Source organism: Dermochelys coriacea, chromosome 1, assembly GCF_009764565.3.
Source record: "Dermochelys coriacea isolate rDerCor1 chromosome 1, rDerCor1.pri.v4, whole genome shotgun sequence".
NCBI classification, from domain to species: Eukaryota; Metazoa; Chordata; order Testudines; family Dermochelyidae; genus Dermochelys; species Dermochelys coriacea.
This window is the reverse complement of record NC_050068.2, coordinates 307,129,477-307,146,240: the sequence shown is the minus strand read 5'-3', so window position 1 is coordinate 307,146,240 and position 16,764 is coordinate 307,129,477. Positions and strand designations below refer to the sequence as shown.

General features: G+C 41.6%; 1 protein-coding gene across 1 annotated transcript in view; it reads left to right on the top strand.

Annotated features, from left to right (window-relative positions):
- Positions 1-16,764, top strand: part of CTTNBP2 (cortactin binding protein 2) — a 187,461-nt gene that overhangs the window by 145,622 nt on the left and 25,075 nt on the right. The window contains 3 exon segments of the mRNA XM_038387405.2: positions 3,306-3,458; positions 3,753-3,940; positions 11,958-12,136. Coding sequence (XP_038243333.1) covers positions 3,306-3,458; positions 3,753-3,940; positions 11,958-12,136 — 520 coding nt within the window.

Genomic DNA, 16,764 nt, shown 5'->3' with positions numbered 1-16,764 from the left:
ATACCTAATTGAAATTTTGTCATGAATGCAGTTCAGGATTTGAGTATGGGATCATGCTCTTATGTATGAAGTTATTCCCAATAACCCACGTGAATAATTATACATAAAGGTAAGAACCAGTGCCTTAATTGCCATGGACACAGTGTCAGATAATTTCTGAGCAGCATCATAGCTCTTATCAAAACTCGTAAAATATAAATGTGAGAACCGTAAATTTAATAAATTGATATAATTTGTAAATTTTGTCCTCATAGAAAATACATTTTTATTGTTGTACAAAAGGATAGTTGGTTTTACATTATGCAGTAAAATACATAAGGTATTTTTATATAATGTCTTTCATATAAATAATCAGTCATGGTGGAACACCATTATAAGTGGGGTGCTGAAAGCCAGCCCTCTTACACCTGTCTATGCCCCACCCGAGCTGGGGCCAGGAGCAGGGCTGTGTCTCAAGGAGGGGGGACCTAGACAGAGGTAAGGGAGCCGACGCTGGGGCCACAGCTGGAGGCGGGCACGGGTCCAGGAGCAGAGCCCCAGGGTGCAGGGCTTGCAGCCAGGATTCCAGGAGCAGAGCCCCCAGAGCAGGGCCGGCAGCAGGGACCCTGCGTGGTGGGGGAGGAGGGCAGAAGCAGAGTCCCACATAAAACCTGGGGGTGCTGCAGCACCCCCCGCACCCTTAGTTCCCACACCTATGTAAATAGTATTCAAAAGCATTTTACAAAGTCACTACAAATAATACAGTAGAGTTTAACACACAAAGAGGAGTGATGCTGAATTGGAGATACAGAAATGCTATCTCACAGTGCAGCAACTGCAAAGAAAGATGAGACTTGTGCCAACCATGATCAGATTGCATGGAGAGGCAGAGGAGGTTGGAGTAAGTGGGTTGGGGATTAGAGAGAGACTTGACCTGTGCTGTTGGGTGGAGTGAGTTTATGGAGTTTTAAAACAAGGGGACAATTTTGAACTGAAGCTTGATGTTATTGGGGAGCCAGTGGAATTGTTTGAGGTTGGGGATGATGTGGTTATGGATAGAAACCTTCCACACATGCCTCACCCTGAAGAGCTAGGATTCAGAAAAGCTATAAAGAAAGCAGTTGCAGTGAGAAGTGATTAAGCCATGCAGATTTGAACAGAGGTGGAATCAATGCAATATCTTAAGTGGATAATGTTGTGAAGGTGATAAACAAGTACATTTGAAAACACAGAATATATCAGAGGAGAAAAATTTCAAGTTATGATTGATGTTAAGGTTAAGTCACATACACTGTCCTCATACTCAGTGTTCCCTCTAATTTTTCCCACCCATGTGCAGAATATATTTTGCTAGGTGCATCAGTATGGAGGTGATGTGTGACACATGTGTGATGTGTGTTATGTGATTGATTCACATTACAAAATTCATGTGGCAGGGTGGGGCCGAAGTGTTCAGAGTGTGGAAGGGGACTCAGGGTTGGGGTAGAGGGTTGGGATGTGGGCTCGGAGGTGGGGCCGGGGATGAGGGGCTCAGGCAGAGGGTTGGTGGGTGTGGGAGACAATGAGGGCTCTGGCTGGGGATGCAGACTCTGGGGTGGGGCTGGGGATGTGGGGTTCAGGGTTGGGGTGCAGGGGGTGAGAGCTCCAGCTGGGGGTGTGGGCTCTAGAATGGGGCTGGGAATGAGGGGTTTGGGGTGCAGTGGGGCTACCTGGGGCTACAGTGGGGAGAGAGGGTTCCCCTCCTGCTCTTTCCCCGCAGCAGCACCTGGGCTGGTGGGGAGAAGCGCCTGTCCCCTGGCTGCAACAGGTTTGGGTCCAGGCTGGGGGAGGCTGCCTGTCCCCTGGCCGCAGCAGGTTTGGAGCCAGGCTGGGTTGGAGCTGGGGAAGAGGGAGGGGCACCATGGCAGGTCTAGGGCTTGGGAAGAGGCACCTCTCCCCACCTCAGCCCTGAGCGCCTGCGTAGCACTAAATAGGTAGCTGCATGGCCACGCAACTTAGAAGAAACTTAGTTCATAGGAGGGATCATCCCAACTTTAGGAAAGGCAGTTTAGGAATGTGGAAGCTAGTTAAAAATGCATAGCCAAAAGACTAGCCATGTGGCACATAATAGGGGCCTGTAAAGAACAGATATGCCTTTAGAGCCTATGATCCCTAGTGTCATGTATTAGCAGCTGTTTAAGCGATGAAGTATAAAGTTAAGGGATAAATGGTTAATTTTTGACATGGAAATAGGTTAATAGTAGAAAGTTCCAAGGACCTGTACTAGGACTGATTTGATTTTAATATATTTACTAATGATCTGAAAAGAAAAAAAAACAATGAAGTAGCAAAATTGTGCTTGACACAGTTATTTAAAGACTAAAGATTGTGAGAAACCTCCAAATGATCTAACAACATTGGGTCAGTAGATAACACAATGGCAGCTGAAATCCAATCTTAGACAATTTGTTGTTTTATTTTTATATTGCAATGGCACACAGATGCCTCAGTCAGAGTATGGTACCATTCTGGTAGGTACCATGCATAGAGAGAGAGAGAGAGAGAGAGACATGGACATCTCTGCCCTGAAGAGTTTTTGGTCTAAGAAAACAAATGGCAAACCAAGATTAGGCAAGATGGAGGGTGGAATATAATCACATGTATACAATTCTTATATACATTTGCAATTTTTTGGACATTATAGATAAAGAGGCAACTATCCCCAACTATGCCTCAACCTAGCTGTCATTAATTGGCTGGTTTCCTATAAGCATCACATAAGAGGTGAGTCTTGAGGAGAAATTAGAATGCGGAGTGGGTAGTGTCCCCATGAATCAGTTCAGGGAAGGCAAGCTAACACAATGTAGGGGGAAAAAAGTGTCTTATGAATCTGGAATGATCATTACATCACTGCCTTGTATATTGGTGTAAGCTTTACGGTGTGCCAGAACGAGTAGGAACAAGCACATTCCCGGAGATCTTCTTGGCTCGCCATCTTTTCTTCTCTACCTCAGAAGCAGGGATCATTGTATTAGGATACTGAAGTTAGTAGTAAATGTGAAGATGAAATGGTATCCATTTTAGGATTCTTTCTTTATATAATAATTTCAAAAAACATTCTTTTCTTACTATAAAGTATGATTTTCTTCCCCTGCTGTTTGGTATTTCCATTTAGTTTTTGAACACTAAATGTTGCATAATCCATTCAATTTGTACTATTTTCCCCATAATTTTAAAAGGCAAAAATAAAAAAAAGTTTCTCAAGCAGCATGCTAATGCTAAATATAATATTTGTAAATAAAAAGTAATTTGCACAAGTAGATATTAAAGGGTTCTTTTTGTTACAGCTTGTCTGGTCCCAGTGAAACAGCTTTCTGTGAGCAAGAAAACCATTGTGATTTTAGAGAATCTGGAAAAAGCTTCATTATTTGATTTACTGGGAGATTTTCTGGCACCTCTTGAGAATCGTGGTTCTGAAAATCCTTGCACTTTTCAAAAAGGTATTAAAAACAAAGTTGAGTAGAGAAATATTTTTTTATAATAATACAGGTTTAATATAATAATGTGTGGAGAGTTTATTTTGAGGATTAAGATTCTATAGTTTTGTTGGTTTTATATATAATTTCAAACTATCTGTTCTCAACTATATGTGAGAAATGTTAGTTATTTTTTATTTGTAATTTAATTGCATTTATTAGAAACAAATATAATGCTGCTTGCTTTTAATAATCACTTACGTAGATTGTAGGAAAGCTTTGATTATTGCAGTAAAATGTCTTTTGGTTCATTTTTAGCAAATGGTTTGCCTGATGCATATTACTTTCATGAGAACTGCTTTCTAATGGGGACAATTGCAAAGTCTCGTCTCCAAGGCTCTGACTTGTTGGTTCAGCAACATTTCCGCTGGGTTCAACTAAGGTGGGATGGGGAACCAATCCATGGCTTGCTTCAAAGGTTTTTAAGAAGGAAAGTTATAAATAAGGTAAGAAATACTGAAATTGGCTACAGTATTTTGTTCAGAAGAAAGTCTGCAGTGCTATTGCTGAAAGAATAGCCAGGCACATAGTGAATTGTTCAGAAAAAGTGACCCTTTCATTTCGAAAACTTGTGAGCATACAATATCATAACTATTCCACACTAAAAACTACACTAAAATAACAATGTTACAGAACATTACAAACAAACAAAAATCAGTTTGAAGGATAAATGTACCATGTCTATAAATATACTTGTTAGTTAATTAGCATGACCTCACTTGATTGTCATAAAGACACTGGACTGGCACAGACAGTAGTAAAGATAGTTACCTTTTGTTTGAAAATATCTACATGAAAAAGGTCTCTTTGAAGGTGTTTGTAATCCTGTAACTGTACATGGTAATAGAATATTAAGGAAAAATAGAAGTCTTGTCCCAGAGAGTGTACAATCTAAAGATGTAAGTGGGTCTGATACAGTTAAGTGTCCTGTGTATCTCTGCTAGGCTTAAGAGAACAAAAGGGTTTTCAGAAGCAATTTGGAGAAAAGGAAGGGCTTAGCATACATTGAAAAAAAAAGTTATCATTCTGGGGTGTATCGGCAGGAGTGTTGTAAGCAAGACAGAAAAAAATAATTCTTCCTCTCTACTCCATGCTAATTAGGCCTCAGCTGGAGTACTGTGTCCAGTTCAGGGTGCTATATTTCAGGAAAGATGTGGACAAATTTGAGAGCAACACAAATTATTAAAGGTTTAGAAATCATGACCTCTGAGGGAAGATAGGGAAAAAATGGGTTTGTTTAGTCTGGAGAAGAGAAGACTGAGAGAGGACATAACAGTTTTCAAGTATATAAAAGGTTGTTACAAGGAGGAGGGAGAATAATTGTTCTCCTTAACCTCTGAGGATAGCACAAGAAGCAATAGGCTTAAATTGCAACAAGAGCTGTTTAGATTGGACATTAGGAAAAACTTCCTAACTGTCGGGGTTGTTGAACACTGGAATAAATTGCCTAGGGAGGTTGTGGAATCTGCATCACTGGAGATTTTTAAGAGCAGGTTAGACAAAAACTTGTCAGGGATGGTCTAGATCAGCTTTTCTCAAACTGGGGTCTGCGGACCCCTGGGGGTCCTTGAGGGTACTCCAGGGGGTCTGTGGGCTCTGCTGATCAAGTCCTCCCCCTCTCTCAACTACTCCTCCTCTCTCTCTCTCCCGGAGGCTACTGAAGCCAAGCAGGGAGATTTTTAGGCTCTAAAAGTTCAGCAGAGCTAAGGCAGGGCTCCCGGAAGCGGCCGGCACATCAGGGGCGCAGGGGGTATCTGCATGCTGCCCCCGCCCTGAGCACCGACTCCACAACTCCCGTTGTCTGTGGCCGCCTGAGGTAAGCACTTCTCAGCTGGAGCCCATACTCCTCACCCCCTCCTGCCCGCCAACCCCATGCCCCAGTCCTCTCCCGCACCCAGACTCCCTCCCAGAGCCTGCACCTTGCACTTCCTTCTGTACCCCAACCCCCTATCCCAGCCCAGAGCCCCCTCCTGCACCCAGATTCCCTCCCAGAGCCCACACCCCTCACCCCCACACCTGGCATCTCCTGCACCCCAACCCCCTGCCCAGTCTGGTGAAAGTGAGTGAGGGTGGAGGACAACGAGCGATGGAGGCAGGGGGGATGGTGTGAGTAGGGGGTGGGAAGAGGTGTGGAAGGGGTGGGGCCCTTGGGGGAAGGGATGGAGTGGGGGCTGAGCAGGGGGGGCGTGGGAGGTCCCCAAAATTTTTAAATCAAAATGGGGGTCCTCGAGTTGCTAAAGCTTGAGAACCGCTGGTCTAGATAATACTTGGTCCTGCCATGAGTGCAGGGGACTGGACTCAGTGACCTCTTGAGGTCATTTTCCAGTCCTAAGAATCTATGATTCTATAAATTGGAAGTTCGTTCTGGGCTGAAAGGCAGTATGCAGTAAGATATACATGAGTAGGAAAAGGACACAAGAGGAGGAGAAAAAATTGAGTATTAAGAAGCAGGTGGGAATAAGGGCAGAGATAGGCAGGAGCAGAGTTGTGGAATTCTTTGATAGCTATTTGGTAACAGATAATACTAACAAGATGGCAGCCATTGCAGAGTTGAGAAATATGGGGGTTTGGGATGGGAGCTTGGTCAGAACATCTGCAAAGGAAGATAACCTTGGATAGCCTGAAGAAGAACAGGTTGCCAACAGAGTAGAAAAGATGATCTGTTGTTCAATTAGTGGAAAAGATAGGGAATTCAGAAGACCTATTATTCAATTCCTGTTTCAGCTACAGGCTTTCTGAATGATCTTGGTTAAATCACCAGTCTTACCCCTGTGCCTGATTTCCCTTTACCTGTTAAATGGGAATAATACCTCTCTCCCTCAGAGAGGTGTTTTGAAGATAAAATCTATTAATGATTATGAGGTGCTGAGATGCTGTGATGAGGATCAGTTAAGTTCCTAGATAGAGACAATATTTATATAACTTTTTAAATTAGACAAATCATTCTGATGCTAAAAGTGGTGCTTGTGGGATGCCGTACTTGCTAAATCCACTTGTGCTTAAAACTGCCTGAGAAGCCTTAAATAATTTCACTGTCCATTGTGAATTTCCTCAAATTACTTATTTCAAAAGACTAATTCCTTTCAAATTCTTTTTTCTGTGTCAATTGTTTATTTTTACAGTGCAACGGAACTCTTAGAATTTACTTTAATACGTGAATTTCTGTGATTTTTTTGGTCTGTGGATTAAAATTTAGTAGTGTATTTTCCCCTTCATGTCTGCCATTGATGATGAAGATTATATTTACACAGAGAGTAAAGACAAGGGGTAAAATGTTAAGAGGCTCTTAAATCCTATTTTCAAGAGTGACTTAAGCTCCTAAAGGCCAGATTTTTAAAGGCACCTGTCTGCATCTTTAGGTGCCTGAATACCTTTAAAAATCTGGCCCAAAGTGTCTCAATCAATTTTGAAAATGGGACATAGGTTCCTAAACCACATAGTGGTTAGTGTTAAACCCTCTTTCATAAAACAGCCTTTAGGATTGGATGCCTGTTAATTGGCTTGGCTGCAGGTTTCCAGATTATACCTGAAGAAAGCTCTAGGACTGGTTTTACACTGGAGACAACTTGTTTGGGGAGCAGGAGGAGGCCATAGTACAGAGAGTGAAGGAAAGAAAGGCCATACCACATTCCTCTGGACCCGTGTCTTGCTCCTTTAGTCCCTCCTTTGGAGGGAAGGGAACGGAAAGACCTTTCTTAGACAACTTTTACCTCATCAGTTGGCTTCAAGGGAGCTCAGTACTACTCAGCACAGAACTCTTAGCCTCAACAATATTAGAAACCAAGGGTTCTAATCCCTTTTTCAGCAAGCAACAAAACCTGAAGAGTTTAGCTGGCCTGTGACTACCAGTAGCCTGCCAGAATCTACTTCTAAAAGGCTCTCCATCTGCTTCTGACTTCTGGAGGATCTGGTCACTGGTCATCTCTGACTCTGGGGATCTGGTCACTGGTCATCTCCTTGGCAGCTTGGCTCCTGACATAGCAGTGATCTTTAGTGCACGGATGGTGCATTTGAGAGTTGGGTATGCACTGCTCATTTTGTGTGAAGACTGCGGTTTGTGAGATTCAGGCCATTGTTAGTTGTCTCTAGCTTTAAAAGTATAGAATCATAAATTAATGCTGTATGACAGTGTGCATAACTGTTAATGAAAGCAAATTGTTAATATGCTTTTCAGTTTCTAGCAATCTGAATTTTTTCTAATATTCTGTTTTAGAAAATGAGTTCAAATCAAGCATCTGGTACAGATCTGTTCAAATCATAGATTCATAGATACTAAGGTCAGAAGAGACCATTCTGATCACCTAGTCTGACCTCCTGCACAATGCAGGCCACAGAATCTCACCCACCCACTCCTCCGAAAAACCTCACCTATGTCTGAGCTATTGAAGTCCTCAAATCGTGGTTTAAAGACTTCAAGGAGTAGAGAATCCTCCCTCAAGTGACCCGTGCCCCATGCTACAGAGGAAGGTAAAAAACTTCCAGGGCCTCTTCCAATCTGCCCTGGAGGAAAATTCCTTCCCGACCCCAAATATGGCGATCAGCTAAACCGTGAGCATATGGGCAAGATTCACCAGCCAGATACTACAGAAAATTCTTTCCTGGGTAACTCAGATCCCACCCATCTAATATCCCATCTCAGGGGATTAGGCCTATATACCATGAATATTTAAAGATCAATTAATTACCAAAATCACATTATCCCATCATATCATCTCCTCCATAAACTTATCGAGTTTAATCTTAAAGCCAGATAGATCTTTTGCCCCCACTACTTCCCTTGGACAGCTATTCCAAAACTTCACTCCTCTGATGGTTAGAAACCTTCGTCTAATTTCAAATCTAAACTTCCTGGTGGCCAGTTTATACCCATTTGTTCTTGTGTCCACATTGGTACTGGTCTTAAATAATTCCTCTCCCTCTCCGGTATTTATCCCTCTGATATATTTATAGAGAGCAATCATATCTCCCCTCAGCCTTCTTTTGGTTAGGCTAAACAAGCCAAGCTCCTTGAGTCTCCTTTCATAAGACAAGTTTTCCATTCCTCAGATCATCCTAGTAGCCCTTCTCTGTACCTGTTCCAGTTTGAATTGGTCAGTGGTTAAAATTCTGGTCCCATTGAAGTCAATGGGAGTTTTGTCACTGTCTTCAGTGGGTCAGCATTTTACCCAATACCTTTACAGGAATTTGCAAATGTTTGCTGCAAATATAGTTTTGGATCACAGAGTTGTATAGTAGTTAGATTTAGAAGAAAAGGTTCTTTCTCACAAAAATAATTCCTTTTTATCTACTGCCTCAAAACAAAAGGTATGTCTTGGTTGAAATATCTATTTTGGGTCTTCCAGGTTCCATGCTCTATCGCCATCGTTTCTGCATGAAATGCCTCTTGATTTTCAATAAAAGCATCCCTAGAGCATGAACAAAATGGATCTCCAGGGTAAATGCACTGCAAGAAAGAATAGCAGCAGTACATTGGGAAACAAAGCTACAGAATTAAATTAATTTTAATAGTAGCAAACTGTCATAAATATATTTATATTATGTCACTTTGTGGAACTGTCACTTTTGAGTCCTCCTAAATAATAGTTAGATAAGATAAAATAAAATAACTTTTTAAAGATATTTTTTCCGCATTGTTGTTCCCAACTTCTGTTTCTATTTGTACATAAATATGTTAAACTATTTGTACAGAAAACAAAATTGATTTCAGTTAGTCTTCAGATGAATAACACACTGAAGCTGCCTTCTAGGGATGACCATGATCAATTAATTCTCTTTTAAGCACAGCTTGCACTATCTACCTTAAGTTTAAAACCTTAAGGTAGATACAAGATAGATAAGGGGAACAATTTTGACTTTTCAGTGAGATATTAAAAAAATAAAATGTTTTAGCAAAAAAAATAATTTCAATTTGGAAATGCTTCCATGATACTTCATTGCTCCCAATTTCTTCTATAGACTGAGCTCCTTGGTTGGACTGCATCTCTCATGATGCTCTGTGATCTCTCTTCATGGTGAGGAAGCCATTTGCATCTTCAGTCTCTGGCTGTGGTATATCACGGGAGATGTAGTCTAGCTGGGGTGCCAGCCCATCGAAGACAATGGGGACATAGGGAAACCAAACTACAACTCCCATGAGGCACCACAGCAGGATATTCTAATTAAAATATTTTGTGTTTCTTCTTTAAGTGTCCTATGCATATTCCCATCCATGAGATGCTCCAATTGGTGCCACTGAACAGTAGAACCCTAGTTAGAAGTAGCTATTGGAACGGTTACATGCCTCCCTCACCTCTCCCGTCAGTGAATGTTGAATGTTCCAGGGCAAGGGTACAAAAGAGACATGGCGCTCCAGCCACCTCAGTTCCTTCCAACTGTGACCAGCTGAACAGATCAGGAAATCCTCCAGGGAGCTTATGGCTCTGTACCTTATTAGCTAGTTAATAATTTTATAGCTAGAATTAGTAGTTTGTTAAATAGTATTAGTTTAAAATAAAGGAGTACTTGTGGCACCTTAGAGACTAACAAATTTATTTAAGTTAGTTGTAAATCTTTGGTTTTGAGATAGCGGAACCAAAGGCTAGAAAGCCTGGTTTTAAAAGTTGTGTGTCGTGTCCAGTAGTGTTTCTAGCACCGACGAATGTTCCAGATGCCTGGCATGTTTGGATGAGGGACACTCAACATCAGAATGCTCAGTTTGCTTGACTTTTATAATGTGAGCAAAAAAAAGGAGATAAAACAGACTTCAAGCAATTTTATTACAAGAAGCATTGTCAGCAAAACCACCCAGAACTGAGTGAGTGAGTACAAAGTTCAAACAAATCTCAGATCTAGGCAAGTCTGCAGGGAAGAGCAACAAGTCCTCCACTGTAGTACCAAGTATTAAAGGATCCATAAGTGGGCAGGATCCAAAGAGGAAAACTACTGTGGTGTTAGTCTTTGTTTCCAGAGCCAATCCACTACAAAAGGAAATCAATGTTGAGGCGAACATGAGCGCTTAGTCCTCATTGGTGTCAGCCCCTTTGCAAAGAGCTAGTCCACATGAGAAAAACCCATCTGACCAGAGGGTCTTCACAGAATTTATCCTGAGTACAGATTCTCATGATAGAATAAGAAGACATTCTTCCTCATATCCAGTCATGTTGATCCAAATGAAAGTAGATAACCAATCTTCTGAACCATCAAGACTCACTTAACCACACTTCTCTAGCTCAGTTGTAATTTTTTTTTTTTGGTCCAAAAGAAGCAGGGCGACCTTGGCCAGGCTCCATCATCTTCCTTGTCCACCACTGTCACTGCCCCTATCAGGTTATGATAGAGGGGAGTCTGGGCCATATTTGAGCTAGTGGCATTGCAAAAAAGTTGTGGCGAATGTTGAAAGTAGCAGTTTACCTCAACAAAATCGTAGCCTGTGATTTTCTTACAGCCTTATGCATAACATAGTAAAGAATCTGTCTACTTTAGCTACATGTTGTGACTAAAATGAATTAAACTGGTGGAAAATATTTTCCTAATTACTTGGTAGTGCCAAGAGTCCAATCTTACCTACAGTTTGAAAACAAAAAATCTTTGCCATACACAGATGCATATTGTGGGACAATATAAAATAATCATAGTGCATACCTTTATTTGGCTATATTGTTAAACAAAGAGGAGGGAGATTTTATTTTTTTGATTTTTAATTTCTAAGCACCAGGAAGAGATTGTGATCCTATGAGGACCAAGTGTTTTACTGCATGTCATTTTAAAATTAGCATATGTTTTGCATTTTGAATATAAACCCTCTAGAGTCAACAAGACAGTTCAGCATTCATGTGATCTTAGTACCTGAGCTTCATAGGGATTTTCACCTTCACAGATTTTTCATTTTCACTAGGAATACTAACATTCAAGTTATTTAAGTCCAGATGCCTAGATATCATGAAACGTTAATTTAGGAAAAATGTCATTCCCAAATGTATCACTCTTATTTATTTAAAAAAGAACCTGCATGTTTTAGAAATCTGTGTAAGCCCCAGCTTGTCAAAGTGAGGCTACTAAACGGTAGCATCAGTCATCTGTAGGATATTCTCTGTAGGAATACATAAACTTTTTATTATTTATATCATTGTGCTTTGTTTCTTCTTTTGCGTGAGTGTCTGGTGGTGTGTGTAACTTGCACGTTCTAGGTCACTGGAGCTTTTTTTTTCTTTGACTATGTTCACAAAGTTATTTGAGCTCTTTGTTTCTATGAAAATGTGTTTAATATATGTTTAAGGCAATAAGATTTAATGCAGCAGTTCAGGATACTCAATGAAGATTTGGTCGTCTTAATCTTTCTTTTCCTGATTATTTAGATGAGGTTTATTTAGTGATTTTGAAATGTACCTGATTTTCACAATGGGCAACATGCCAAAGAGCCGACCCCTTTCCTTCCTGATAAAGGTATGAAATTATGTCAACCCTTTGTCTGTTCTGTCTTTGCAGTTCAGAGGTAAAGTGCCCCTTCCATGTGATCCAGTGTGCAAGATCATAGACTGGATTCTTGCCATTTGGCACCAGCTGAACTCCTGCTTATCCCGTTTAGGTGCACCTGAAGCACTCATAGGGCCAAAACTTTTCTTCTCTTGTCCGATGGAGCCTGGACATGGCCAAGTCACACTGAAGTAAGAGTTATATTCCCTGATTGCCAATGTTAAGGTATAGTGAGGTACTAAAAATATTTATGAACATAATGATCATGTGTTTCCCAAATCCAATAAGATATTTTTATGATCTTGAAAATGGAAGTATCATCTTTTAGTTGCAGTTATTAAAACTACTGTGTGCATAGCCTAAAATTAAACAGCCAGTAAAATTGTGCAGAAAACATACAAAGTTTCCTGTTTTTCCTGAAAATGTCACAATTGTTTGGTATGTTAAATCAACATACTCTGCTTCTGAAAAGAGCCCATGTTCCAACACTTTTGAAAGCATGTTTGTGATTAATACAAAAGAATAGGGAAATAGCTAAAATATTTGTGATTCATAGCTGTCAGCTAAAACACACTGCATGGCTACATTAGACAGTCAATGAATCTTCAGTTCATATTTGTTTTGTGCACCAGTCTGGCTACTTAGCATATTCATGCAAAACTCCTCCAAACACATATTGTCCAGCCTGCTTTCCTACACTCTCACTAATGCCACTATTAGACCCTGACTATTAGTCTCCTCCATATCCTACCTGGCCCTGGCTCCAGTCTCCTCTGCCAAGCGCCTGCAGCTGCCCGACTCCTTCCTGTCACTCTGTTATTACCTCCAAAGCTCATTTACTTGCATTTTCCCTCCACCCTCTTCTATCCCAGAGATGTCCCAATCCCCACCAGGTGTCTCCCCAAAATATCCAGTCCATCAGTATCCAAATGTGGATTTGCTGTCTGCTTGAAGCTTAATGGTTGTTATTGGTTACACAATGAATCAGTTATGGTATTGGGCGGGGGCAATATGGAAAAAAATCTGTGTCTATAAAAGTCAGTTAAATCTAATCTGGGACCATAAACACTGAAATGCCTTAATCTTAACTATGTGGTTATTGCATGGCATCACAACAGGACAAAGTTAAAGTTGCTGGAGTACCTTAACTATAAATTTCCAACCATAACGGATTTAGATTTATTTTAAGTGTAACCTTAACTCTGAATTGACTAGTTTTGGGATAATACGTAGTTTTGGGATAATTACAGCATTGCTGTAATGTTGTTTTTTACCCTTAACTTTTTGATATATACTTTCAACCTTAACTCCATCTTAATGTAGTTTTTGTCAGGGAATAAACAATAAAAGTAAACCTAGCTACAATGAATACTTACTGGATATATCTTCTTGGTAGTGTGGTAATTAATAGTGTTGCCATTTAAATGGCAATAATTAGGTTTTATTGATGGCTCACTGGGTGCTATTGTTTCAACCTATCTGCCTGAACAGTATGCTCAGCAAGACATCAGCGGCAGCTGTTTTTGCAGCCAGAAGTGTGTTATACCTTCCTCTTTTGAAAGTGGCAATTCAGGCCTGGTCAACACTAAAATATTAGGCCAGTTTAACTACATCTGTCAGGGGTGTGAAAAATCCACACTCCTGTGTGGGGTAGGTAAGCCGACCTAAGTCCCTGTCTAGACAGCACTAGGTTGATGGAAGAATTCTTCAGTCGACATAGCTACCATGTCTCAAGGAGGTGGATTACCTACACCAATGGCAGAACCTTCCCATTGGCATGGGTAGCATCTATACTGAAGCACTACAGTGGCACAACTGCAGTGGCTTAGCATTTTAAGTGTAGACAAGTCCTTAGATTCTGGAGAGCAGAACAAGTAAATTCGGAAGACTCCAGTTCCATGGCTCTTGCTGATTTTCTATGCCCTTGTATTTCTGTTGTCCTTGGTCTTGAGAATTAAGTGTGATCTTCCAAAGGGAGTTTTTTGTTTTGTTTTGTTTCATTATGATGTATAAAGAAGGTGTGAAAGAGACTTTTCTTAGCCCTTTTTTTCCCTTTCTTTCCCACCCCCACCCCCCCGTTTTAAAATTTATACCTTAGAAATATCACAGGTTTCAGAGTAGCAGCCGTGTTAGTCTGTATTCGCAAAAAGAAAAGGAGTACTTGTGGCACCTTAGAGACTAACAAATTTATTAGAGCATAAGCTTTCGTGAGCTACAGCAAATGCAAATGCATCCGATGAAGTGAGCTGTAGCTCACGAAAGCTTATGCTCTAATAAATTTGTTAGTCTCTAAGGTGCCACAAGTACTCCTTTTCTTTTTAGAAATATCAAATAGGCTCAAGGCTAGTGTTTGTTGATATTGTAGGACTTAATAATATCTCATGTATTTGGGGAGCTTGAGCAGGAGTTGCCGGAATGTAAAACAGACACAGGGATTGACTTAAGTGGCCAGATGCAACTTTATTAACTTAACAATAGAGAGGGTGTTATATGACCACCCCTCACATACCAGACATTTCACTGGCTGCAGGTTTACAGGACTTGTATCATATAACTAATAACCAAGATAGATGCTCTTTAACCTACCCTTCATATGCTGTTCACTTCTGTAGTCTGTCATCCCCTGCACATGCAAGGATGTGGGTACAGGGTATCAAAGGGGACCTGGGTCTGCAAAGACTTCACATTCCCCTTCTCTTTATAGGCCCAAGTTCATCAGCAAAGTCCCAGGTCTCATTTACCTCTGGGAGCTGATACTGTATAGCCTTTATCTGCATTGTACACTAGCTGCAAGTTGTGACAAACAACATTCCTATATTATCTCTTAATATTATTTGCCATTTCTTCTCCTTTAACCCAGCTGTGCCTCCACAATGCTGTGAGGAAGGCAAAAAAAATCACCAGACTGTTGCCAGTTTGACCCAACGAGGAAAAATTCCATTCTGATCCCAAAAACAGACAATTCATAGAATCATAGAATCATAGAATCATAGAATATCAGGGTTGGAAGGGACCCCAGAAGGTCATCTAGTCCAACCCCCTGCTCAAAGCAGGACCAAGTCCCAGTTAAATCATCCCAGCTAGGGCTTTGTCAAGCCTGACCTTAAAAACCTCTAAGGAAGGAGATTCTACCACCTCCCTAGGTAACGCATTCCAGTGTTTCACCACCCTCTTAGTGAAAAAGTTTTTCCTAATATCCAATCTAAACCTCCCCCATTGCAACTTGAGACCATTACTCCTCGTTCTGTCATCTGCTACCATTGAGAACAGTCTAGAGCCATCCTCTTTGAAACCCCCTTTCAGGTAGTTGAAAGCAGCTATCAAATCCCCCCTCATTCTTCTCTTCTGCAGACTAAACAATCCCAGCTCCCTCAGCCTCTCCTCATAAGTCATGTGCTCTAGACCCCTAATCATTTTCGTTGCCCTTCGTTGTACTCTTTCCAATTTATCCACATCCTTCCTGTAGTGTGGGGCCCAAAACTGGACACAGTACTCCAGATGAGGCCTCACCAGTGTCGAATAGAGGGGAACGATCACGTCCCTCGATCTGCTCGCTATGCCCCTACTTATACAACCCAAAATGCCATTGGCCTTCTTGGCAACAAGGGCACACTGCTGACTCATATCCAGCTTCTCGTCCACTGTCACCCCTAGGTCCTTTTCCGCAGAACTGCTGCCGAGCCATTCGGTCCCTAGTCTGTAGCGGTGCATTGGATTCTTCCATCCTAAGTGCAGGACCCTGCATTTATCCTTATTGAACCTCATTAGATTTCTTTTGGCCCAATCCTCCAATTTGTCTAGGTCCTTCTGTATCCTATCCCTCCCCTCCAGCGTATCTACCACTCCTCCCAGTTTAGTATCATCCGCAAATTTGCTGAGAGTGCAATCCACACCATCCTCCAGATCATTTATGAAGATATTGAACAAAACGGGCCCCAGGACCGACCCCTGGGGCACTCCACTTGACACCGGCTGCCAACTAGACATGGAGCCATTGATCACTACCCGTTGAGCCCGACAATCTAGCCAGCTTTCTACCCACCTTATAGTGCATTCATCCAGCCCATACTTCCTTAACTTGCTGACAAGAATGCTGTGGGAGACCGTGTCAAAAGCTTTGCTAAAGTCAAGAAACAATACATCCACTGCTTTCCCTTCATCCACAGAACCAGTAATCTCATCATAAAAGGCGATTAGATTAGTCAGGCATGACCTTCCCTTGGTGAATCCATGCTGACTGTTCCTGATCACTTTCCTCTCCTCTAAGTGCTTCAGGATTGATTCTTTGAGGACCTGCTCCATGATTTTTCCAGGGACTGAGGTGAGGCTGACCGGCCTGTAGTTCCCAGGATCCTCCTTCTTCCCTTTTTTAAAGATGGGCACTACATTAGCCTTTTTCCAGTCATCCGGGACTTCCCCCGTTCGCCACGAGTTTTCAAAGATAATGGCCAAGGGCTCTGCAATCACAGCCGCCAATTCCTTCAGCACTCTCGGATGCAATTCGTCCGGCCCCATGGACTTGTGCACGTCCAGCTTTTTGGACTTGTGCACGTCCAGCTTTTGGTCAGACCACAGCATCCTGAAGCACAACTTAGTATACATCAACTATAGGAAAGGAAGGCAGAGCAGTCATAAAGCAATATGGCTCATGAAATCCTGGACAGGTTTCAAATTTGGAGAAGGAGCATAATAGCTAACTGGCTTCTCCATTCCCTCCCCCACCCCCAGACCAGCAAGGGGTAGGCAGAGAAAGCCTCTTCCTCATGCACATTTCTCTATGCAACTGATATTAGAGGAGCTACCTGTTCCAACTCTCCCT